The 27,115-nt window shown below is 35.5% G+C and overlaps 1 protein-coding gene across 4 annotated transcripts in view; it reads right to left on the bottom strand.

Moving 5' to 3' along the window:
- USP34 (ubiquitin specific peptidase 34) overlaps positions 1 to 27,115 on the bottom strand; it is a 239,199-nt gene that overhangs the window by 149,853 nt on the left and 62,231 nt on the right. For all 4 annotated transcript variants that reach the window (XM_059406010.1, XM_059406012.1, XM_059406011.1 and 1 more), the window contains 5 exons: positions 20,297 to 20,364; positions 17,855 to 18,047; positions 16,788 to 16,849; positions 5,445 to 5,526; positions 5,267 to 5,359 (listed from right to left, as the gene is read on the bottom strand). In XM_059406010.1, coding sequence (XP_059261993.1) covers positions 5,267 to 5,359; positions 5,445 to 5,526; positions 16,788 to 16,849; positions 17,855 to 18,047; positions 20,297 to 20,364 — 498 coding nt within the window. The remainder of the gene's footprint in view (positions 1 to 5,266; positions 5,360 to 5,444; positions 5,527 to 16,787; positions 16,850 to 17,854; positions 18,048 to 20,296; positions 20,365 to 27,115) is intronic.

The following is a 27,115-nucleotide window of genomic DNA, read 5'->3' as shown; positions in this document are numbered from 1 at the left end:
TAAAATCTTAAAAAAATATATTATATCAGTAATTTACATGCATTTACACAAGCATCCTTCAAATCTGAAGCATTTAACAATATAATCCAGTATAGTGCAAGGATTCTGAAGGGATTTTTTGATGTCCTATGACTAAAACATTTTACAGTGAAAGGGTGTGTAGAGGCAAATATAAAGGTAACCAAGTCAAACTGGAATAGGTAAATTTCAATGGTGGAAAGTCACTTAAATGTCGAAATATTTACCTTAACTTTATATACTAGTCTCTGTATTTACTGAAAAACTAATAAATGTAAAAGTTTCAAAATTTACATAAACATAGACAATGAAAAGGAAGTCTTCCATCTATCCTAGATCGTATACCCACAAATAAACCTATTAAAATTTCTTGTGTATTTTTCAAAATAGCTCCACGCATTCATAAGCACAAACTGCATGTATATATGTTATACACATACATGTGCATCCTCTTTTTATAACAGTTTAAATACATGTTGCAATACTGCATCAATAAAAGATCAATTTTAGATCAATAAAAGATCTATTACCTATGCAATGCTTAGTAAAACTCTTTCTTACATACTGTTCCACATGAACATAAAACAGCACCTTCGGTCCTTCTCATGGCTACAAAGGATAAATGAATTTCCCAAAATTTATTGAAGTAGTCTTACAGTGACATTCCTTTTCTGCTAGCATGGTCAATGCTGTAGTGAACATCTTTATGTACATGTATTTACAGAATAAATTACCAAAAAAAGAACTGCTGTATTTCTTCCCAAATGTTACTGCACACTCTGGTCAATATAATGCATTACTAAACATAATGGGAATTATCCAATAAATGAAAATGCTATTACATTATTTGAACTTACATTTAATTACAAAGATCAGCATTTTTCAAATATTTACGAATAATTTTTCTATCAATTTCAAATCCATTTGTCATCTCCTTGGATTCCAATACAAGAATTCTGATACAATGAAAAGAGCAGCAAACAATGCAATTACCATGAGGAAACTGTGTGTGTATGTGTATATATTGTGCATATGGATGTATGTATCTCAGATGAGCGAACTGACGTCAAAAAGTTACTCCACATCGGAGGAAAAAAGACTAAGGTAAGACTGTAAGAAACTAAGCAACCCTGATGCTTTGAAATTAATTTTATTTGGTGCTCAAATTTTTTTTATTAACACATAATGTATTATTTGCCCCAGGGGTACAGGTCTGTGCATCATCAGGCTTACCCATTTCACAGCACTCACCATAGCACATACCCTCCTCAATATCCATCACCCAGCCCCCATATCCCCACCCCCCATCCCTCAGTTTGTTTTGTGAGATTAAGAATCTCTTATGGTTTGTCTCCCTTGTTTCATTTTTTCCTTCCCTAACCCCCAGTACTCAAATTTAAAAAAAAAACAAAAACTCAAAATGTAAAAATTCCCGATTATTCTAAATTTGTAGTAGATTCAGAAGTGGTAAGTAACAAACCACAGAAAGACCCAATTAAATTAACCCTTAAAATATACTTATTTTATATAGTTAATCTTTTATAGATAGTTTAAGTTTTTGCAAACTGTCTCACAGATTATGCCACAATTTTTAATTATTCCCTTACTAAATTGCTTCAAATTCTTGCTAGGGCAAAATGCTAAAACCTTTAACAGGCCATACTAGAAGTTATCAATTTGATAAAGTTTCAATAAAGAATTCTCTACTATTTCTAGCTATTCTGTAATGATACATTTATCATTATTCTCCTAGGACTATTGTCCTAGTCTTGCTCTGAACAAAATAAAAACTTTAAATCTACTAAAATGTGTAAACTTTTTAAAAAATTTCCTTTTGTTCTGAAACAGAAAGTGCCTCTTTAACTTACTCAAATGACAGTGATGTATAAATATATAATATTAAATACGGAAAGTAAAAAAAGTATTGAAAAATCACCACAACCAATCTTAAGACATAAGGTCTCGGGACACACAATCACTTTTTTTTTAAAGATTTTATTTATTTATTTGACAGAGAGAGTGAGAGAGCACAAGAGCAAGGGGAATGTTGGGGAGAAAGGTATAAAAGCAGACTCCCCTCTGAGCAGGGAACCTGATTGGGGCTCGATCCCAGGACCTGGGGATCATGACCTGAGCGGAAGGAAGATGCCTAACCAGCTGAGCGACTCAGGCGCCCCAAGACACAAAATCATTATCAAAAATTTGAAACTGGGGCACCTGGGTGTCTCAGTGGGTTAAAGCCTCTGCCTTCAGCTCAGGTCATGATCCCAGGTCCTGAGATGGAGCCCCACATCAGGTTCTCTGCTCAGCAAGGGGCCTGCTTCCTCCTCTTTCTGCCTGCCTCTCTGCCTACTGTGATCTGTGTCTGTCAAATAAATAAATAAAATCTTAAAAAAAAAAATTTGAAACTGTTCGTATAAAAAGTTTATGAATATATGCAGTAATCAACCATAATGGAAGGAAGAGAAATATAATAGAGTAAGTATAATGGGAGAAATGCCTATTATTATAGCAATAATAACTTAAGTTCCTAAGAATAAGCCTAATATAAAATAAAACATGTACAAGGAACTTTAAAATTTTGAAAGATACAAAAGAAACATTGTTAAGCTTTGGATAGAAAGACTTCAAATTCATCATTATGACAATTAAAATTACAATATTTTAAAAGACTAAGTCAATGCTAAAATTTACATTAAAACAAATGAAGAAAAAATTTCTTAAAAAGATTTTATTTGTCGGAGAGAGCAAGAGAGCACTAGAAGAGCTGCAGTCAGAGCAGAGAGAGAAGCAGCTTCCCGCTGAGTGGGGAGCTCAATGCAGAACTCAATCCCTGGACTCTGGGATCATGACCTGAGCTGAAGGCAGATGTTTAACTGACTGAGACACCCAGGCATTTCCAGAGAAATTCTTTAAAAATCTTTTTTATTTTAAAAAATATGTAAAAATATATTTTAAAAAAGAGCCAGCCCTGTCAGATAGGAATACTCAAAAAAAAAAAGTAAAGACATAAGTTAAACCGACGATCAGCAAATGTTTTCTTGAAGGACCAGACAGTCAATTATTTCAGGATTTAAAGTGGTAAGTATTATATAGGTAAGTACTATACTCTGCCACTGTAGTATGGAAGTAGCCACAAGCAATACGCCAAAGAAAGTACAAGGTTATGTTGCAAAAAATATTTACAAAATGAATTGGCCGACCCAAAAGCCTTGTTTACCAAGCCAAAAGTTTACCAATCCCTGGTATACAGATCATGACAGTCTAAAGACTCCAGAAACTGACCTAGTCAAAATAAACTGGTATCTCATTTCAATAAGGAAAAGAAGAATTACTGAACAAGTGGAATGGGGACAACTACATTAACAAAAAATGAGGTAAAAAGTTAGATAAACGACACCTTGAACCAAGCGTAATTCCAAATGGCTCAAAGACTAAAATACAGGGGCACCTGGGTGGCTCAGTCAGTTAAGCATCTGCCTTTGGCTCAGGTCATGCATGATCCCAGAGTCCTAGAATGGAACCCCATGTCGGGCTCTCTGCTCAGAGGGGAGATTACTGTTCCTTCACCCTCTGCCCATCTTCACCATCGTGACCCCTGCTCACACTTTCTCTCTCTCTCTCAAATAAAATCTTTTAAAAAAAATAAAACTAAAATATAAAATTTGAAACAGAAAGGAACTAAAGGAGAACTTTTTTAGAACTTTGGAGTGGAAAAGGGGTGTCTGGGTGGCTCAGTCAGTTAAGCAGCTGTTTTCTGCTCAGGTCATGTGGAATCAAGCTCCAGGTCAGGCTCCCTGCTTAGTGGAGAGCCTGCTTCTCCCTGTCCCTCTGCCTCTGCCTGTCGCTCTGCTACTTGGTTCTCTGTCAAATAAATAAAAACCTTAAAAACAAACAAATACACAAACAAAAAAAAAACCCTTTGGAGTAGAAAAGATATTGCACACCTTAAGACGAAATCCACAGGACATAAAAATAATTCAACCACAAGTCTGAAACCACAAACTTGAAACCGAACACCAAAAACCACCTTAACCAAACGACAACATCAAAGCAGAAAATAGTCCTAATTCTTAACACAGACACAAGTCCAATTTCACTGATATATAAAGGTCTCCTACAAAATGAAAAAGTAAAATCTCTGATAAATGACAAAGAATATCTAGTAAAGGAAACAAGAATGGCTCTTAAACACAAGATTTGCAATGGGATTCACATAAACAGAATGCAAATTTAAAATACACATTTCAACCATCAGTTTAGCAAATATCAAGAAGTGTAAGGACACAACGTACTAAGGAAGATGAGGGAAAATAGGCATTATCACACCATTAGGAACCCCCAGTAAACCAAACAGATGCTTTAACCTAACAATTCTCCTTCAAAGACAAATCTTTTGCACATGGATGAAATGAACATATTAGAATTTACTTTAGCACAGAAAAGATTTGTAACAGAAAAGATTGGGGAAAAAAATAATGCCTATGAATAGGAATTGGGTTAATTAAATTATCATACAAGCAAGTACTGAAACACTATGCCCTCTTTAAAAAATTGGTGTTTCAGATACTGATATGCAGTAATCTTGACAATAAATAAAGTGAAAAAAAAAAAAAAAACAACCCAAGTCCATTTAGTATGCAACATTTGTAATAAAGACGATAAATAAAGTGGGAAAAAAAAGCAACCCAAGTCCACTTAGTATGCAGCATTTGTAATAAAGAGGACAAAAAGAAAAGAGAATTACAAGAAAAAAGCTTACAGTTAGCTATTTATGTAGAAAATCTATGACGTACCTTAGAAGAATGGTATTCCTGGGAAACAGGGACAAGAGGGGGGAAAATACATAACATACACTTCTATATTTATTTTCTGGATTTTGAACCATGTAGATATATGCTTATTCAAAAAACTAAAGAAAACTGTAACAGGAAAGAAAAATACCAATATAATATGCAGGAGAGAAAGATTTACTATATCAACAAAAAACAGGTAAATGTCTCTTAATAAACCAAGATGGTTTCATGTAGAAAGTCCAACTGACTGACTTCATTTCTTTCAATTCTACCAGTAATATAGTAAGACACAGACTCTCAAGCCAGACTTTAGAGATTCCATGCCCAACTTTCTCTATGTCTCAGTTTCTTTAGTTATAAATTTAGGATAGGAGAACTTACCTCATAAGGGAATTAAACACTTAGAACAAATCATAAGGAAGAACTTAATAAATGTGAGCTGTTAATATTACCTGAGCTGCAGCCCAAATGCAATCAATATGCTGAGTACTCAATCTCCCTTCTGCTGCCAAGAAGTTCAAAATCACCTGGCACTGTTTGATAATCTGGAAAAGAAAAACTTATTATAGCTAATTTTCTAAAATATTCTTCTCTTAATAGGGCAGCGATGTCATGTAATTGTCCACAAACCTCAATATGTAAATTTGGTCCAAATATATGCTCTACCACATTGTTGCTTATAAGCCAGTCTGCAAGTTCTTTTGCAATGGACCTAAAATCAAATAATAAAATTAGTTAACACATTAAAAAATTATTAATATCATTTTTTCCCAAGCCAAAAAAGCAGATTCAGTGGAAAACCTTAATGGTTTTTGAAGGTGAGTTTATTTATTTATTAATAAATAAATATTTGGGTTTTTTTTTATTAATAAACTCCATGCCTAATGTGGAGCTTGAACTCATGACTCTTGAGATCAAGAGTCACATGCTACATGCTCCACTGTCTAAGCCAGCCAGGTTCTCCTTAAATGTGACCCCAAACTTAAGTGTGACCACAAACAAATTACAAAGAAGTGACTACAGACAATTAACTGGTTAGAGTACCACAAAGAATAATTAAAAGAGTGGTGCCTGCGCAGTGGGTTGGTATCTGACTCCTGGCTTTGGCTGGGGTCATGACATCAGGGTCATGGGACTGAATCCTGGGTTGGGCTCCACGCTTCACATAGAACTGCTTGAGATTCTGTCTCCCTCTCCCTCTCCCTCTCCCTCTGCCTCCATCCTTTCTGCTTGTGCTCTCTAAAATAAAAATATCTTTAAAAAAAAAAAAAAACCTAAAAGAAATGGTAATATTGCCTGAATTTACAAACAAGCAAAGACAAATCTGGAAGGAGGAGTACATAGGTGAAAATACCAAGTATAACAAAAAGCAACATTATTTTCTCACTCTAGTGAGAAAGACTATGCCTTCCCACTTTTTAATTTCCACAGTAGGCACTTCCATCATTCAGGGAAGGTTTCCAAATATGCCCTCTACAATAAGATAACACCAGAAAAATAGGTTACCGAGAGGGTTAAAAGAAGAAAATTCTCTCAAAGCCAAACTGAAAGTCACTGCCTGATATTAATAAAGTGACTAAGGTGATTAAGTGATCCCTAAACAGATCAACTGATGATGCAGAACACCTTAGTTACATCTACCAACATTTCATTCTGCATTTCAAAAAGTAAACATCTTACAACAGTTTTAGATTACCCTTCATTTTTTAAGAGCTACCAATTCTCTTTTAGAATTAATAACTCATTGACATAGAAGCTAACCTACTTTATTAGTTTTACCAATAAGGTAGTGTGAATTTATCAGTTAATTATCTTTTACACCTTTCAGATATATATGACCTATAATATACTAGACACTTAAAGTATACAGTTTGATGAATTTAAGCTTTGGTATACATCTATGAATTCATCACTACCCTCAAGATAACACACACACACATTAACCCAAAAAGTATCTTTAAGACCCTCTGTCATCCATCCCTTTACCAGTCTCCACAACCATACTCCTCAGTGATCTGCATTATTATAGTTTTCATTTTCTAGAATTTCATGTGTCAAAAAAAGATACACTACATAATTTTTTTAAGATTTTTTTTTTAAAAGATTTTATTTATTTGACAGACAGAGATCACAAGTAGGCAGAGGCAGGCAGAGAGGAGGAAGAAGGCTCCCCGCTGAGCAGAGAGCCCCATGCAGGGCTCGATCCCAAGACTCTGGGATCATGACCTGAGCCGAAGACAGAGGCTTTCACCCACCCAGCCACCCAGGCGCCCCCATAATTTTTTTAATCTGGCTTCTTTCACTCGACATAAGATTTCTCCATCTGCAGGCTTTTGTGCAGATGTAAGCTTTCAACTTCTGTGGGTAAATATCAGGGAGCACAACTGTGAGACCTATGGTAAGAGTATGTTGAGTTTTGTAAAAAACTGCCAAACAGTCTTCCAAAGTGTAACTAGCAACAAATGAGAGTTCTTGTTGCTCCACATCCTTGTCAGCATTTGGTGTTATCAGTATTCTGAATTTTGACTGTTCTAATAGATGTGCAGTGGAATTTTAGTGTTTTAATATGCATTTCCCTAATGAAAGATATAGGGCATCTTTTCATGTGTTTGCCATCTGTATCTCTTCCATTAGCAAGATGGCTGAGAAAATGTTTAGCATACTTTTTATTCAGATTGTTCATGTAGTTACTGTTGAATTTCGTGATCCTCTGTAAATTTTGGGAACAGTCCTTCATCAGATAAGTCTTTTGCAAATATTTTCCCCTCTCCCTGTGGCTATCTTCTCATTCTCTTGACACTATCTTTTACAGAGCACAAGTTTTTAAATTAAATGAAATCCAGGCTTATCAATTCTTTCTTTCATGGATTATGGTATTATATCCAAAAAGTCACTGCCATACACAAGGACATCCCAGGTTTTCTCCTATCTGCTAGGAGTTATATAGTTTTGCATTTTATGTTTATGTGCAGGATATATTTCAAATTAATCTTTATGAAGTATATGAGGTCTGTGTCTAGATTCTTTCTTTTGCATTTGGTTGTCCAATTCTTTCAATGCCATTTGATGAAAAGACTACCTTTGCTTCATGGTATTGCCTTAGCTTTTCTGACAAGGATCAACTAACTATACTTATATGGTCTGTTTCTGAGCTCTCTATTCTGTTCCATTAATCTATGTCACCAATACCACATTGTCTTGATTACTGCAATGTTACAGTATGTCTTGAAGATGGACAGCATCAATCCTCCAACTTTATTCTTTTCCTTTCAATACTGTCTTGATAATTATGTGTCCTCTGTCTATCCATATAAACGTCGGAGTTATTTTCTTGATATCCAGAAAATAACTTGCCGGGATTCTGAGATTTCAATGAATTTAAAGATCATCGTTGGGAAGAATGTTATCTTTATATTTTTGCATGTTCTATCCATAAATATGGAGTATCTCTTCATTTATTTAGTTCCTTGGTATCTTTCATCAGGGTATATAATTTTACTCATAGAAATTTAACAAAATATGAAGATCTATACCCAAGTATTTCACTTTTGTTTTGATAACATAAGTGGTATTGTATTTTACATTTCAAATTGCAGGGGTGCCTGGGTGGCTCAGTTAAGCCTCTGACTTCAGCTAAGGTCATGTCTCAGGATCCTGGGATAAAGCCCCATACTGAGCTCCCCACTCAGTGGGGAGTCTGATTGTCCCTCTGCCCCCTCCCTGCTCATGCTATTATTTTTTTTAAATAATAAATTTCAAATTTCATGTGTTCTGTGCTGATATATAGAAAAGCAAATGAGTTTTCACTGTGTATCCTATAAGCTTGCTGTCCTTTATCACTAGGTTCCATGAGTCCGAATTCTTTCAGATTTTCTACATAGATAATGATGTCATCTCCAGTCAAAGACCAATTTCTTCCTTCCCAATCTGTGTAACTTTTATTTCCTTCCTTTGCCTTACTGCATTAGGTAGGATTCCAGTACAATGGTGAAAGACCTGAAGAGAGGGAACACATTTCTCCTTGTTCCTGATCAGAAAACCTTTGAGGTGCTATTAATATGATGTTATCTGTAGGTTCTTTATCAAGCTAAGGAAGTTACCCTCTATATTCCTAATTTACTGAGTTTTTATGGTAAGTGTTCAAGTTTGCCAAATGCTTTTTCTTTATCTATTCATATGATGATGTGCTTTTCCTTCCTTAACCTGTTGATGTGATAGATTACATGAATTCAACCGGCCTTGCATACCTGAGATAAAACTCACTTGGTTGTGGTATACAGTTCTTTTTATATACTGTTCTATTTGATTTGCTTATAGTTTATGAAGATTTTTGCATCTGTGTTCATGAGACATACTGAACACATGTCTTTGTATGGTTTTGGTATTAAGGTAACGTCTTCCTTAAATTTCTTCTTTAAACATTAGGTAGAATTCACTAGTAAACACAAGTGGGCCTGGTGCTTCCTGTTTTGCAAAGTCAGTAATTCTTTTTAAGGGGTTGGGGCAGGAGAGAGAATTTTAAACAGGCACAGAGCCCAATACAGGGCTTGGTTTCACAACCTGAGACCATGAACTGAGCCAAAATCAAAGCACCTGAGCAAAGCCAGTAATTCTTAATTCAATTTCTTTAATAAATACAAGCTTCTTCAGATTGCTCATTTCTTTAAAAACATTTTTCAAATGGCTATTTAATGAAAAAAGTAGGGATAGGGTATATTAGGTATATGGAAGAAAACAGACAAAATAGGACTTGCCATGAGAGCTCCCATATCTTCCCATCTACATGAATTATACACAGGAAAAACTGAAAAGATAAAATAATTTCTTTGTTACAAGAATTTAAAAAGCCATTTAAGGGACACCTGAGTGACTCAGGAGGTTAAGGATCTACTTCAGCTCAGGTCATGATCCCAGAGTACTGGGATCAAGTCCCGCATTAGGTTCCTTGCTCAACAATGAGCCTGTTTCTCCCTCTGCCTGCTGCTCCCCCTGCTTGTGCACTCTCTCCCTCTCTGACAAATAAATAAAACTTTTTTTAAAAGCCATTTAAGTCTAAAGAGGGAAAAAAGCTATGAATTAGATACATGCGCCTCAAAAGGTAAAAGATTAAAATAAAATTATTGATGCCCCCTACATATGTGTTATCTCTAAAATAAATAAAGGGATGCTTGAGTGGCTCAGTTGGTTAGGCGCCTGCCTTCAGCTCAGGTCAGGATCTCACAGTCCTGGGATCAAGTACCATATTAAGCTCCTTGCTCAGCAGGAAGCCTGCTTCTTCTCCCTCTACCTACTATTCCCCCTGCTTGTGCTCGCTCACCTGCTCTCTCTCTGATGAATAAAACCTCTTTTTTAAAAAAGGCTTTAAAAAAATAAATAAAATAAAAATAAATAAAATCCTTAAAAAAAATGGGGCACCTAGGTGGCTCAGACAGTTAAGTATCTGACTCTTCATTTTGGCTCAGGTCATGATCTCAGGGTCATGGGATCAAGCCCTGTCAGGCTCAGTGCCCTGTCCTCTCTCTCTCTCTCAACTTGTCCTTCTCCCTCTGCTCTTCTCTCACTTGAAATAAATCTTAAAAAAATAAATAAATAAAAATATTAATGATGTATTTTACCTATTCTTGGATAGCCCTACAAAAGCTATGATCCATGAGTCAATTCTCTGACCTGCGTAACATACAGAAAGATACTTCAACAACTAATTATAAAAAATAAGCCTCATTCTTTCAATTTCTTCAAGGATATTATAAGGAGACCTTGGACTTTTCTATTAATTCAGAACTGTGACTATAACTTAGCCAAGTATAGAGCTAAACAACATTATCAATCACAATTATTCAGGGCTCTGGATACATACATGTAAGTGGACTCCCAGGAATAGGCAAAACAAACAAACAAACAAACAACCACCCTACAGAAATTATGGCCAAAATGTCCCATTTTGATTAAAAAAAAGTCATCTACATATCCAGAAATCACAACAAACTCCAACTAAGGTAGATACACACAAGGAGATGCACAGCTCATCATCAAATTGTTAAAAGGCAAAGATGAAGAGCAAAATCTTGAGATCAGAAAGAGAAAATGAAATGTGTGTACAAGGGAACCACAGTACGTTTAACAGCTGGCCTCTCATCAGAAACAAAGGAATAGCACTATACTAGAACAATATTTCAATATTTTACTAAAAGTCCATTATTGATCTAAAGACTAAGTAACTAAGATGCATACTATAACCTATAATGAAGTCACCAAGAAAATAATTTTTCAAGTATTAAAAAAAAAAACAATGGGATTAAAATGGTATACTAGGATAAAAGCAGTAAAGGAGAAACAGAAAAACAAAAAAGGTGGCATACAGAAAACAGCAAAATGGCAGATGTAAATCCAAATACAGAATGACATTAAAAATAAATGGATTAAATACTCCAATCAAAAGGCAGAGAAGAAGATGCCTAGCTGGTTCAGGAATAAAGCACACAACTCTTGATCTCAGGGTTCTGAGTTCAAGCCCCACACTGTGCGTGGAGCCTACTTAAAAAAAAAAGAGAGAGAGAGAGAGAGATTATAGGATTTGGTTTTTAAATCCTGCCTCTGAATGACAAGCTTTTAAAATAAATAAATAAATAAATAAGCGGCAGACTTTAGATCCAAAACACAAAGAGGTTGAAAGTAAGACAACGGGGGGAAATAAGAGTGGAAAAAGATATACCATGAAAACAATAAAGTTGCAGTGGCTATAGTAACATCAGACAAAATAAACTTAAAGCCAAAAAATGTTTCAAAGAGACAAAGTGGGACATTTTTTACTGATAAATGGATGAAAGGATCATGAACATAACAATTATATGTATGGATCTAAGGGGGAAAAAAAGTCCCAAAATACATGAAAACAAAAAGTAACAGAACTGAAGGGAGAAAAATACAGCCAATTCTTGCTACTCGCTGCAGCAGTTTTACTATAAAAAGCCACTACACTAAATTAGCCAATACTGAACTCTTGAATCCTTTTTCAAACTATTCTCACCTGCTCCTTTAATGTGTAAAAAGAACGCATCATTAAGATCAACTGCATCCTAAAGTGGATTCTCTTTAGGACCATGACTCAGTACAAGAATGTGACTTGCCATTTACCTTTGACTGGAAGACTGCAGGTTTGATTAAATGCAAAACATACATGATCTAGGTACACAATCCATATGTGAAACTAATTTAAAGACATGCACTTCACAGAACTAAAATTTATCTTGAAGCTCCCATTTCATTAAGGGTAATACAAGGGAGGATATTTCCCCTTATGTAAAAATGCCATCAGAGACCATGACATACAACATTTTATCAGTTCAGGCATACAACAATGATCAATATCTGTATATATTATGAAATGATCACCACACTAACTCTAGTTAACATCATTATGCAGTTACAAATTTCTTTTTCTTGTGAGAATAAGAACCTTTAAGATCTAATCTCTTAGCAACTTCCAACTATGCATTACAGTATTACTAACTATAGTTGACATGCTATACATTACGACCCCAATTTATATTTTAACTAGAAATTTACACCTTTTTTAGCCCTTTCACCATTTCACTCACTCCCCACCCCCACCTCTGACAATCACTACAAGCTTGGATTTGTTTTTCATGCCCACATACAAGGTTCCTACAAAATATATCTTTCTCTGTGTGACTTATCTCACTGTAACATCCTCAAGGTCCATCCATGTTGTCATGAATGGAAGATTTCATTCTTTTCAACTATATTCCATTATACACACATACATACATACAACTGAAGAGAAATAAAGACAATACAGTCAATTTTGTTGCTCATGACAATTCTATAAAGTTGTTGCATGGGGCGCCTGGGTGGTTCAGTTGGTTAAGTTTCTGCCTTTCACTCAGGTCATGATCCCAGGGTCCTGGGATCAAGCCCCACATCGCACTCCCTGCTCCATGGGAGTCTGTTTCTCCCTCTCCCTTACTTGTGTGCATGCTCTCTTTTTCTGTCAAATAAATAAAATCTTTTAAAAACAGGATACAAAAAATAAAGTTGCTACACTAAAAAACAACATCTTCCTTTTTCTCTGCCTTACAAACTGAGATTCAGAAGTGTTTAGGTGACGTGGTTGAGGCTGTCCCTCTAACCTAGAGTTGGGATTCACTTTCTACTCAAATGGCCTCAGAACTGGAGCTTCCTACACTACAGTGCACTGCCTGCTACCATTTCCATCTTCTGGTCACCACTGTACCAGCAGTAAAACAAGAAAGTAGAGCATTACCTTGTTTGACTTCAGTTGGGAATGTGCATGTTTAAAGACTCAAATTTTTTACTGTTCTGAGCATGTCCACAAATGACCGTGAAAGCAACACAAGTAATGATTTGGGGATTAGAAATAAATTGCAGCAAACAGGCAAATTCACAAATACGGATACCACAAAATGAGGAGGATTAAATGGAATTGGAGACTTCAATAACCTACTCTTAATAACAGAACTAGACAGAAAAACAAGAGTATAGAGGCAAACAATACTAAAAGCTCATTACATCTATACACAACACTCTATAAAATAATAGCAAAAAAAAAAAATTTTTTGGGGGGGGGGGGAACACAAGAGTCAACAGAGGCATGTTTTTTGACATATGTATTATATCTGTAGAAAAAGAACCCCAGGGTTTTCCCTCCTCAGTGTTCTCACCTTGCTTCTTCATGGTCCACGATGCCAGCTGAGGTTGTCAGTACAATGAAACCAAACTGGTGGGAAGGAGCAGATTATTCTGCCATTTTTCTAGAACTCTGAGTTGTATATCAAATCTGGAGCTGGTTACTCCACATTTGTTTAACCTGCCTGTGAGGTTCAAAACAACTTCCCCAGCTCTGTACTTATCAGTGATTTCAAAATTTACCAATGTAAACCTGCTTCATCATCACAGTTAGAAACCAGAAGATGGAAGAAAAAAAAATAAATAAAGAAAAAGAAAAGAAACCAGAAGATGGCTTTGGAGCATGGCCTAATTAGAACCTGGCATTTGCATCTCTTTTCGGCCTTGTTAATACTGCTGTGAGCAACTGCCAGGACATTCATGTGCATCACTGTGGCAGCACAGAAAGATGGGAGGAAAGCTAAACAGTCTTCTTAAGCACCTATGAACATTCTGTACTACAGATCTTACACTAGGCCACAAAAAAGACAATTAATTTAAAACTGGGCAAAAATGTGCATAAGCAATTTACTTATTAAAAAAAAAGGAAAAACAACGCACAAAATAGAACAGCACATAACCATATAAAAAGATGTTCAATGTCATTAATTAGGGAAATACATATTAAAGCCATAATGAAATACTACTTTATACCCACTAGCATAGCTATAATCAAAAACACAGATGATAACAAGTGCTGCTGAGAACAGGGAGAAACTGGATCCCTCATACATTACTAGTTGGAATGTAAAAAGATGCAGCTATGCTAAAAAACATTTTGATAATGTTTTTTTAAGTGAGACACAAAATGAGCATAAAAACCAGCCATTACACTTCTATTTACCAAGAGAAATGAAAACATAAAAAGGTACGCAAATGTTTAAAGGACCATTATTCAGGGGACTCCCAGGTGCTCATCAGTTAAGTGTCCAACTCTTGATTTTGGTTTAGGTCATGATCTTAGGGTCAAAAGATCGAGCCTCACTTCAGGCTCTATGCTCATTGATAAGTCTGCCTGAGATTCTCTCCCTCTCCCTTTGTCCCTTCCCCTGCTACATGGGGCCACAAGCTCTCTCTAAAGTAAATAAATCTTTAAAATAATAAAACAAAGGAGCGTTATTCATATGAACCAGAATGGGAATAATCAAAATAGATAAGAACTGGTAAATGGAAAAACAAAATGTTGTACTTACATAATGTAATACTATTTTGCAATAAGGAATGAAGTACTACTTCACTCCACAGCATAAATGAGCCTCAAGAAAAACAATATAATGAAAGAATATCTGAAAAGAAACTAAATGAAAAGGATAACTATCATAATTCCATCCATATGAAATGTCCATAATGGGTAAATCTATAGAGAGAAAGTATATTAGTGGGAGCAAGACTAGGAACTGACTACAAATTGGCAAAGGGGATCTTACTGAAGGGATGGAAATGTTCTAAAACTGGATTGTGCAGGACTCCTGGGTGGCTCAGTCAGTTAAATGTCTGCCTTCAGCTCAAGTCATGATCCTAGGGTCCTGGGATCCTAGGGTCCTGGGATCAAGTCCCACCATCAGGTTCCTTGATCATGGAAGAGCCTGCTTCTCCCTCTGCCTTCCATTCTCCCTGCTTATGGGCACTCTCTTACAAATAAATAAGTAAATACATACATACATACTGGATTGTGATGATTTTCATATAACTGTCAATTTCCTAAAATTCACTATAAAAACAAGTAAACTTTATGATAGATATAGTACTTATACCTTAATAAAACTGCTAAAAAGGAGAGAGACAATTCATAGGCTGCAACAATAATTTTCTCACCTTGTAAGAACACTCCTCTTCCCAATTTGAACTACCTCTATCCACTGTTTCTCAAAATTTGGACTCTCCCCCCGCTTTCCTTTATCATGTCTTTAGAATGCACATTCCTTATACTTTTCTTAATAAGATCTTATTTATCTTTGACAGAGAGAAAGAGAAAGAGAGAGAACATGCACACTAGCGGGGGTGAGGGGGTATGGGGGACAGAGGGTGAAGCAGACTCCCCTATTGAGCATGCGGGACTTAATCCCAGGACCCTGAGATCACTGACCTGAATCGAAGGCAGATGCTTAACAGACTAAGCCACACAGACACCCCATGTTTTTTTTTCTCCCCCCAATGGAATGCCTTCTTACTCTCTATGCACTGTTTCAGCAACATAAAGATCTAGCTAGCCTGGACATGTGAAGTTACTGTAGTGATATTCCAGGGTTGTTTTGTTTTGTTTTGTTTGGCAGAGGTGGGAGGTAATTACTGTACTGGCAAATTTAACATTCTCTTAGGGAGTCTTATGGAGGAGGCAGCACTAAAGGAGTAAAAAGGGAAATCCAGAGCTGTAGTTTTACATACTGGATATAGTCTCTGTAATGTCCTGACTACTGGAAATAGTACTCCAATATGACCCAGAATTTATAAAGCTATGATCAACTCTAGGCAACATATTTTAAGGGGATCATGAATCAAGAATATTGCCAAAGATGAAAGAATGATCTGGTAATATATCTAAACACCATAACATATATTGGAAGAATAAGAACTCATTAGCCTGGAGATGCAAAAGCGTAAAGAGGTATCATCTTTGGCTTTCACATTCACAAAGGGTTGGGTTCAACTGAGATTAACTCCACAGGACAGAATTAAAATCAATGCACAAAAGGTAGAATAAAGCAAAAATACGACTCTTTCATACAATTATGAATTTTCTAACACCTTAAAACTATACAATTCTGTCCAAGCAGAAGCTATTACTACCCAAATGAGATTTTAAAATGGATTTCTACACTGGACAAACACCTAAATGGAATACTGGAATAAATAAATATTTCCAAGATACTGAAAAGCCCTAAGCTATAACAACTACTTCTTTCTAAACATGAACATCACTGACTTGGTTTTTCCCCCAAAAATGTGTTGAATAAGATCTTCACATTATTGGTATCAAGTGTGCTTTCTGAAAACTAACAATACCATATTCTTTACTACTAAATTTTCCCTTATAAATAGTACCCTTCTGCATTTTGTGACACTAATACTATGTGTTGGTATACCTTTTAAAAAACAAATGGTTCAACCTACTGTTCTGACAGTTTATTCAAAACTATACAAATGAAGCCACAAGGCAAAGAATTTCTAGTAAATACTTCAAACCTAATAGTCACAATTATTATTTACCATATAAGCAGCTGCACAATAAAATGATACACTTATATATAAATTAATATTCCTACTTACGTTTCTGTGTCTGATACCAAGGATTCATTATTGCATACATCATTGAAGGTGTGAAGTTGATTCTACAATTAGAGAAAAAAAAAATTAAAGGTATTTTTACAAGTTTTTTCTGGTATGTTACCAACTGTTAAGAAACATGGTTTGATATATATAAAATCAATAACCAGATCAAAATTATAAAACGTAAGACAGAAAGATTCACATACACACTCACCAATTAGTCTGGCATTTCTTTTATCATATTAAAATAAAATAATTTCATCCTACCAGTAATACCTCATGCTTTATTCCACTAAGTACATATGAAAAATCAAGAAAACAAAGCTAAATAAGGGGAAAACACAAAAACCTAATGCAAGCAAGTGGTAAGTCAAACTACAGAAATAAAATTTAAGGAAAGGCTTCTTCAATAAATTCATTTATGATTTACTTCAGAAAAATGTCAAGTATTTTCTACATTTACAAAGTCTAATACCTGGGTAATTACTCCAAGAATAACTACACTACAAAGAAGTAAAGTTCATGGAGACCTTGGTATACCAGAAAAAGCATATCCATTCTAAAGCATTCAGCTAACTTCTTAGCTCTAGCAAATTGCTATTGTGCAAGAATATAGACTTATGGATACCACGTCTTCCTCCCATCTCATCCCCAAAATGAGATATGTATTACTATACATGTTTCTATTTAAAACATTACTTGCAGGGCTTTTGGGTGGTTCAATCGGTTAAGTGTCTGCCTTCAGCTCAGGTCATGATCCCAGGGTGCTGGGATCTCACCGGCATCAGGCTTCCTGCTCAGTGGGGAGACTGCTTCTCCCTTTGCCCCTCCCCCAACTTGTGCTCTTTCTGTCTCTCTCTCAAAATAAATTATTTTTTTTTAATCTTTTAAAAATAAAATAAGGAAAATACTGAAATTATCAGGACCATACAAAGTAAAACATGTAAAATACTTAGCACAATGCCTCACATAAGTGCTCCATAAATAGCAGGTATTATGATGATGATGATGATGACAGTGCGAAAGGCAAATTAAAAAATGACTCAAAATAAATAAATATAGCCTACCGTTATCTGACTTAGTCCAGCCAATCTCATTGTCAAAGTCGGTGACATGAAGTACTTAAATGCAAGATCTAGGCTTTCTTTATCAAAGCATAATGTTGTATCCAATGGTTCTTTCACTGTGCTCCACATTAAGTCAGCCATGTTTCGAGCCGCACTCTGTCTTAACTCCTGATCAGAGAGCTTGCATAAATACCTTAAATGATTCAGAAATAAAACATATAAAAACCTGTAAAATACTCCTAAAACCTCTTCAATAATTCAATAATATTCATTTGCTCCATACTTCCAAATGTTTAGTAAAGTAGAATCTGACATCCTAGGATTAACATTCCCAATTTAAATTATTCCTAAGTGATGCTTCAAATATTGTGACCTGAGGCACTATGTCCTTTGCTGAAGCAGAAACTGCCAAGAGCCAAGTCATTTAACACTGGACTCTGTACCTCCACTGAAGCTTTTTATTCTCACACCTGTCATGTACAAAGCTCGTGCTGCTTTCATATGTAACAGTACATCTACCCCCCACATAAGCAAACCTCTTTAAATGTGTATATTTTTTTAAAAATTTTTTTATTTGGCTTCCAGATATCACAAACCACTGGTTTTCCTCAGGTCCTGCATGTTCTATTTGGTTAGTTCCTCCTCCTCTATCCAACCTTTCAACATCCTTGAGGTTTGTTAATGGATTGCAAAATGGCCCCAAAATACTCCTATCATTTTACATAGGTCTTTGCAATACAACTTCACCACTCTTCCCATCAAAAGGTGTCATCTATTTCTCTACTCCCTGATTCTGAGCTTTACCACGAAAGCTGATGTAACCAATGGAACAATAAAAGATGTGAGAGAAACAGAAGTTTAAAATGCCTTTGAGCTTGCCCTTTCTTAATGGGAACTCTTCCATCACCAAGAAAAGGAACCCAGGTTAGGCTGCTGGATGAGGGAGACATGGCTAATGCCCCAACTAACAACTAGACAACTGTAAGATGAACAGGAACTTGCCTCCACTTCCAGTAACACTCAACCTATCAACCAGAGGATACAAGAGTGAGGTGCTATCTTTAGAGAATGCAGTTCCAGCCATGTCAGCCCAAAACAAAAGAACTAGTAAGCCCAAGAACTGTGAGAAATAATAAATGGCTGTTATTTTAAGTCACTAAGATTTGGGGGTGGTTTTCTTACTCAGCAAAAGCAAACTGATACAAAGGTTCCATCCTCAACATACTTCTATTCACCTTCTAGACTCTCTACCCAGATAATCTCTCACTCACTTCCATGAAGTGTTTAATAACTGCTGTCCTTATACCGATAACTCAATTAATGGTACTGTTCTTAATTATATGCTTATACTCCCAATTCACCAGTGCCACTTAAATGTTCCACAGGCATCTCAAAATTAAGTCTCAAAGTTCTGATCAGTTCTCCTGATCAGTCTTTCACATCTCCGTTAATGATACAGCACAAAAGAGAAATTGAGGTGGGGCGCTTAAGTGAGGCCCACCCCTTTAAATCCCAGAATCACCAATCCTATTCACTTTATTTTCACTTATATCAATTCAATTTTCAAAATCACCTTCCTTGCACCAGTAACCATCATACCATCATTCCTTTCAAGGACTACTAAGCTAACCTTTCAACTGGTCTCCCAGCTCCTACTCTTGACAATCCTACAATTTATGATACATTTAAAAGCTGAAGTCATCTGCTAAAAATCATCATGACTCACCTGCTGAAAAGCATTGAATAGAATCCCTTTGCTAAAATTAAATCCAAACTCTTTATAATGGCTTTAACGTCCAAAATAACCTGCCCTTGCTTATCCAATCTCTTATCATAATTATTCCTCCCTACACATTATATTCCACAACAGTCTGCTTCTACTTTCTTTAATGTCATATTCTTTCCAACTTCAAAGCTTACATCCTATATTCCTGTACAGAGTCTGCTCAAAAAGAGAAATCTTTTCTTCTCTGCTATATCCCCAATGCCTAGAACATAATATCCTTGTATATCTTTGTTGACTGCATAAGGTCAACTGCCATGTAAACACTGTGAACCTCTTTATACATTCATGTAAAAGGAAAAAAAAAAAGGTCCAGAAGAATCTGGCTGGTTCAGTTGCTGGAACATACAACTCTTGATCTAGGTAGTGGTTTTGAGTTTGAGCCCCATGCTGGGTGTAAGTATTACTTAAAAAAAAAACAAACAAACAAAAAAAATCTTTAAGAAAAAAAGTCCAACATAAATTGCTTAAAAGTGAACATTAAATATGAGCCTACGTGAGCATAAAAAATATTATACACCAAACTGTCAATTAAAATGTTCTCTAGAGGACATGAGTACAGTACAAGAGACTTTCTAACAACATAATTCTACACTATGTTAAGAACTATTTAAATGTAGTACATTGTTAATCAAGAGGAAAAGATTTTATAAACTTACCTAATAACATAGGTCCTAAAAGGGATAATGTGCTGCATGACAGCAGGGATATGTAGCCATATTCTAATCTATAAAGAAACAAATATGACATTAATGTATAATGATTATGTGAAATACACATAATACACATTACTGTAACTACAAACAAGAACACTAAATATTTTGTTGGTTTTAAAACTATATACATTTTTACATATTTTAAAAAGAATAAACTAAAAAACAGGATTACACACAAATCAGGTGAGTAACCTATATACATTTTGAAATATACATAGTATCAATCTCACAAATGTTACCTTCTTGCTCAAAAGGGAGTACTATCTACCTATCGGTAATATCATCTTACTACAGGATACTCTATACCTCTTCCTATGAAAGCAACACAAGTACCATAGTGTTAAATTAGCTTTTTAATAAATCACCTTAGTTTTTAATAAAAAAATTTCTCCCTTCTAAAAAATACCAAATTACCTGTGATTTCTAGTCATTTCAATATCCAACTAAAGGAAATCTATTTTATAGATTATAGTATCAACAATTTACTGAATTAAACTCTTAAGTACTAACCTAAGAATTATAATTTTTTCAAAATACGCTTACTTCACAGTTTTAGTCTCATAAATAATGGCTTAAGTATCAGGTAAGAACAAAGATCCTACACAAATTATCAAATAACAAGTTATAATACTAAGTCTTACCAAAGGCAAGGACACAGAAACAAATTTGTAAATAAAAAATGTATGGCTCCACTCTAATCAAAAATACCTATGTAAGTTTTACAGCAAACACTATACTAATAGTCTAATGTTAAAACTTCTCCTTCTAAAATTCAGAATACAACAAGAACAACTTTAATTCATATTGATCAGAAGGTCCTAAACAGTACAAAAAAACTAAGTCGTTAAACTAAAAATGAAGCACTGGGAGCCTGGATGGCTCAGTGGGTTAAGCCTCTACCTTTGGTTCAGGTCAAGATCTCAGAGTCCTGCGATCGAGCCCCGCATTGGGCTCTCTACTCAGCAGAGAACCTGCTTCTCCCCTCCCCCTATGCCTGCCTCTCTGCCTACTTGTGATCTCTCTCTCTCTGTCAAATGGATAAATAAATAAAATCTTTAAAAATGAAGCATTAAGGGTGCCTGGGTGGCTCAGTGGGTTAAGCCTCTGCCTTTGGCTCAAATAAATAAATAAAATCTTTAAAAAAAATAAATAAAATAAAATAAAATGAAGCATTAAAATCAGTATCACTTAACAAAGCAGCAGAAAAATAAATTTTATTAAAAAGCCATTTATAACTACACCAAAAATAATAAATACCTAGGAATAAACGTAACCAAGGAGCTAAAAGACCTATACTCTGAAAACGATGAAACACTAATGAAAGAAACTGAAAATGACACAAATAAGAAAGAGTCCACATTCATAAATTGGAAGACGAAATTAATACCAACGAAATGGTCATAAGCAATCTACAAATCCAATTCAATCCCTATCCAAATACCAACAGCATTTCTCACAGAACCAGAAGAAATAATTCTGAAATTTGTACAGAACCACAAAACACCCCAAATAGCCAGAAAAATCTTTAAAAAGAAAAGGAAAGCAGGAGGCATCACAATTCCAAACTTAAAGTTCTATTACAAAACTCTAGAAATCAAAACAGTGTAATACTGGCACAAAAACAAACACATAGATCAATGGAAGACAACAGAGAATGCAGAATTGAACGCATGAATATATGGTCAATTAATCCACAATAAAAGCAGCAAGAACATACAATGAGGAAAAAACAAGTCTCATCAATAAACAGTGTTGTGACAACTGGACAGCCACATGCAGAAGAATGACAATGGGCCACTTTCTCACACCATACACAAAAACAAATTCATACTGGATTAAAAAACTAAATGTGAAATCTAAAACTTCTCAAAAAAAACAAAACACAGGCATCCCTTGAACATCAACCTCAGCAATATTTTTCTAGATATGATTCCTTAGGCAAATAAAAAAGCAAAAATAAACTATTCTGATTACACTAAAATAAGAAGCTTTTACATAGCAAAGGAAACCAACAAAACTAAAAGACAACCTACTAAATGGAAGAATATATTTGCAAATGGCATACCTGATATTTGTTAATATCCAAAATTTATAAAGAACTTATACAACACACAAAAAAAATCTGATTAAAAATGGGCAGAGGGCCCAAACAGACATTGCTCAACATCATTACTCATCAGGGAAATGCAAATCAAAACCACAATGAGTTATTAACCTTATACTTGTCAGAATGGTGAGAATCAAAAAGATCAATTAAGTGTTGGTGAGGGTGGGAAAAATGATGGTGGGACTTTAATCTGTGCAGCCACTGTGGAAAGCAGTATGGAGGCTCCTCAAAAAATTAATTCTACACATATATACATGCATACACAATAAAATATTACTCAGCCATAAGAAAGAATGGGATCTTCCCAAAAGCAGTAACATTAATGGACCTACAGAGTATTATCCTAAGTGACATAAGACAGAGGAAGAAAAATACCTCATGATTTCACTTACACATGGAATCTACTTATCAAAACAGGGGCACCTGGGTGGCTCAGTGGGTTAAGCCTCTGCCTTCGGCTCAAGTCACAATCTCAGAGTCCTGAGATTGAGCCCCGCATTGGGCTCTCTGCTCAGTAGGGAGTCTGCTTCCTCCTCTCTCTCTGCCTGCCTCTTTCTGCCTACTTGTGATCTCTCTGTCAAATAAAAAAAAAAAGCTTAAAAAAAATAAATATCAAAACAATGAATATCAAAACTAATAATGCTAATAATAAAACAATAAATATAAAAGCTAATGAAAAGCAGAAACAGACCCATAAATACAGAGTGCTGGTGGTTGCCAAAGGGGAGGGAAGTGGGGTGATGGACAAAATAGGGTAAGAGTAGTCGTAAATACAGGCTTTCATTTATGGAATGAGTAAGTCACAAGGATAAAAGATACAGCATAGGGAAAATAGTCAATCATATGATACTGGGGTTGTAGCATGGTGAGAGACGGCAGCTACACTTATGTTAAGCATAGCAAAACATATGGACTTGTCCAAGGACAATGTTATATACCTCAAAAATATGACACCATATACCTAAAACGTTGACAGAAGGGTAAAGAAGAGATTTAAACTTAAGCGGAAACTAGTAACATTATATGTTAACTATAATGGAAACTAAAATTTAAAAAAATACAACCATTAAAATAAACTTAAGGGGCACCTGGGTGGCTCATTCGGTTGGCTCTCTGACTCTTGGTGTCAACTCAGGTTGTGATCTCATGGGTTGTGGGATCAAGCCCATCACTCAGTGGGGAGTCTGCTTGAGGATTCTCTCCCTATGCCCCTTCCCCACTCATACTCAGTGCTCTATCTCACTAAAATAAATAAATCTTTAAAAAAGACTCAAGTGACTACCAACTTGATACAGTCTGCTATATGCAGAAGGTGTTATATACAAATCTAAGGGCAACCATGAATCGAAAACCAGTAATATGCAAACAATAAAGTGAAAGGAATCCAGATATATCACTAAAGCCAACAAACAATGAAAGAACACCAATGAGTAGTAATTTAATAGTAGCAGGGGACTTTAACACTCCACTTACATCCAAACAGAAAATCAACAATCATACAGTGGCTTTGAATGACACACTGGACATGGATTTAACAAACATTTTCAGAACATCCTATCCTAAAACAGAATGCACATTCTTTTCAAGTGCACATGAACATTCTCTAAAACATATACTAGGCCAAAAACCAAATCTCAAAAAATTAAAAATAATCAAAGTCATGCTATACATCTTTTCTAACCACATTGCTATGAAACTAGAAATCAACCACAGGAAAAACTCTGGAAAGGACACAAATACATGAAGGTTAAATAACATGCTACTAAATAATGAACGGGAGTGCCTGGGTGGCTCAGTGGGTTAAGTGTCCACCTTTGGCTCATGTCATGATTCTGGGATCCTGGGATCAAACCCCGTGTTGGGCTCCCTGCTCCAAAGCCTGTTCTCCCTCTCCCACTACCCCTGCTTGTGTGCACTCACTCACTCTCACTCTGTGTCAATAAATAAATGAAATCTTTAAAACAATCAATGAAAAAAAAATCAGAGAAAAAATAAAAAATTACACAGAAACAAATGAAAATGAAAACACAATAGTCCAAAATCTTTAGGATACAGCAAAACTGGTTCTAAGAGAGGGGTGTATAGGGGCACTCGGCTGGTTCAGTCAGTGGAGCATACAACTGTAATTTCAGGGTATGGGTTCAAACCCCATTTTGAATATAGTGATTACTTAAAAATTAAAAGCTTATAGGGCACCTGGATGGCTCGCATCAGTTAAGCATCTGCCTTCAGCTTGGGTCATGATCCCAGGTTCCTGGGATCAAACCCCACATTGGGCTCCCTGCCCAGCAGGGAATCTGTTTCTCTCTCTCTCTCTGCTCCTCCACCAGCTCATACTTCCTTTCTCACTCTCTCTGAAAAAATTAAGATCTTTAAAAAAATAATAATAGTTTTTAAAAAATAAATTTTTTTATTAAAAATCTTAAAGAGGGAAGTGTAGAGCATTATACACCTACCTCAAGAAGTCTGAACAATCTCAAACAACGTAACTACACCTAAAGGAGCTAGATAAAGAAAAAACAAAATCCAAACCCAGGAAAAGAAATAAAAAAGATCAGAGCAGAAATAAATGAAATGCAAGCTAAAAAGAAACAACAGAACAGAGAAAACCAAAAGCTGGTTCTTTTATCGCAAAAGTGATAAACCTCTACAATGACTCCTAAAAAAAAAAGAGGACCTAAAGAAACAAAATTACTAATGAAAGAGAATAAATAACCACCAACACCACAGAAATACAATTTTAACAGAATACTACGAAAACTTTTTTGCCAACAAATTGAATAACTGTGAACAAATGCATAAATTCCTAGAAACATATAACCTACCAAAACTAAAGCAGAAATAAATAGAAAATTTGAAGACTTAATTACCAACAATGAAATTGAATCTGTAATAAAACAATTCCATGATGAGATGGCTTCACAGATATTTCTACCAACCATTTAAAGAATTAATACTTATTCTTCTTAAACTATTCCACAAAACAGAAGAGGAAGGAAAACTTCCAAATTCATTCTAGGAGACCGGTATCACCTTGAGATTAAAACCGGATAAAAGGGGTGCCTGGGTGGCTCAGTGGGTTAAAGCCTCTGCCTTAGGCTCACTCAGGTCATGATCCCAGGGTCCTGGGATCAAGCACCGCATTGGGCTCTCTGCTTGACAGGGAGACTGCTTCCCTTCCTCTCTCTCTGCCTGCCTGTCTGCCTACTTGTGATCTCTGTCAAATAAATAAATAAAATCTTAAAAAAAAAAAAAAAACAACTCATAAAGACACCACAAAAAAAGAACTAGAGGCCAACAGTTCTTATAAATATGGATGCAAATATCCCCAACAATATTATTAGCAAACCAAATTCAACAAAATATTAAAAAAAAAAAATCATACAACACCAATCACGTGGCCTTTACTCCCAGGATGCAAGATGGCTCAATATTCATAAATCAGCATGACTTGTCACATCCATAAGAGAAAGGAAAAAAAACATTATCATCTCAGTAAGTGCAGAAAAAGCATGTGACAAAGTACAACATCCATTCATGGTAAAAAACCTCACCAAAGAAGGTCTACATAGAACATATCTCAACATAATAAAGGCCTTATATGAAAAACCCACAGCCAACATCAGACTGAGTGGTGAAAAACTTGAGAGCTTTTCCCCTAAGGTCAGGAACAAGACACGGAAGTTAACTCTTACCACTTTTACTCATTTTGTAAAAAGTCCTAGCCACAGCAGTCAGACAAGAAAAAGGAAAAAAAAAATAGGGTATAGAAATTGGTAAGGAGGAAATGGAATTTTCACTATTTGCAGATGACATGATGCCATATATACAGTACCCTAAAGGCTCCACCAAAAGACTAGAACTGATAAATGAATCCAGTAAATTCAAAAGACATAAAATCAACGTACAGAAATCCACTGCATTTCTATACACTAATAATGAATCAGCAGAAATTGAAATCAAGAAAACAACCCCATGTCAATTGCACCAAAAATAATTAAATACCTAGGAACACACTTAACCAAGAAGATGAAAGACCTATACTCTGAAAACTATAAAACACTCATGAAAGAAATTCAAAACATGCAAAGAAACGGAAAGACATGCCACGCTCATGGGTTTGAAGAACAAGTATTGTTAAAATGTCCATACTACCCAGAGCAATCTACAGATTTAACACAATCCCTACGCAAATACCAACAGCATTTTTCATGGAACTAGAACAAACAATCCTAAAATTTGTATGGAACCACAGAAGACCTCATACAGCCAAAGCAATCTTGAAAAAGAAAAACAAATCTGGAAGTAAAACAATTGCAAGTAATACAACTTCAAGCTGTATTACCAACCAGTAGTAATAAAAATAGCATGATACTGGGGGCACCTAGTGGCTCAGTTTATTGAGCATCTGTTTGGTTTCCACGTTGGGTCATGATCTCAGGAGTGAGACCGGGCCTACATCAGGCTCTGAACTCAGCAGAGTCTGCCTGGAATTCTCTACCTCCCTCTCCCTTTGCCCTGCCCTTGCTTGTGTACTCTAAAATAAATAAACAAAATCTTTAAAAAAACAAAACAAAACAAACAAACCAAAAAAAAAACCAGTATGGCACAGACATAAAAACAGGTAAGTAAGTCAATGGAATAGAACAGAAAGC

This window comes from Mustela nigripes, chromosome 7 (genome assembly GCF_022355385.1).
Source record: "Mustela nigripes isolate SB6536 chromosome 7, MUSNIG.SB6536, whole genome shotgun sequence".
Lineage (NCBI taxonomy): Eukaryota > Metazoa > Chordata > Mammalia > Carnivora > Mustelidae > Mustela > Mustela nigripes.
The sequence above is the reverse complement of the archived record's forward strand: the minus strand, read 5'-3'. Positions and strand labels throughout refer to the sequence as shown.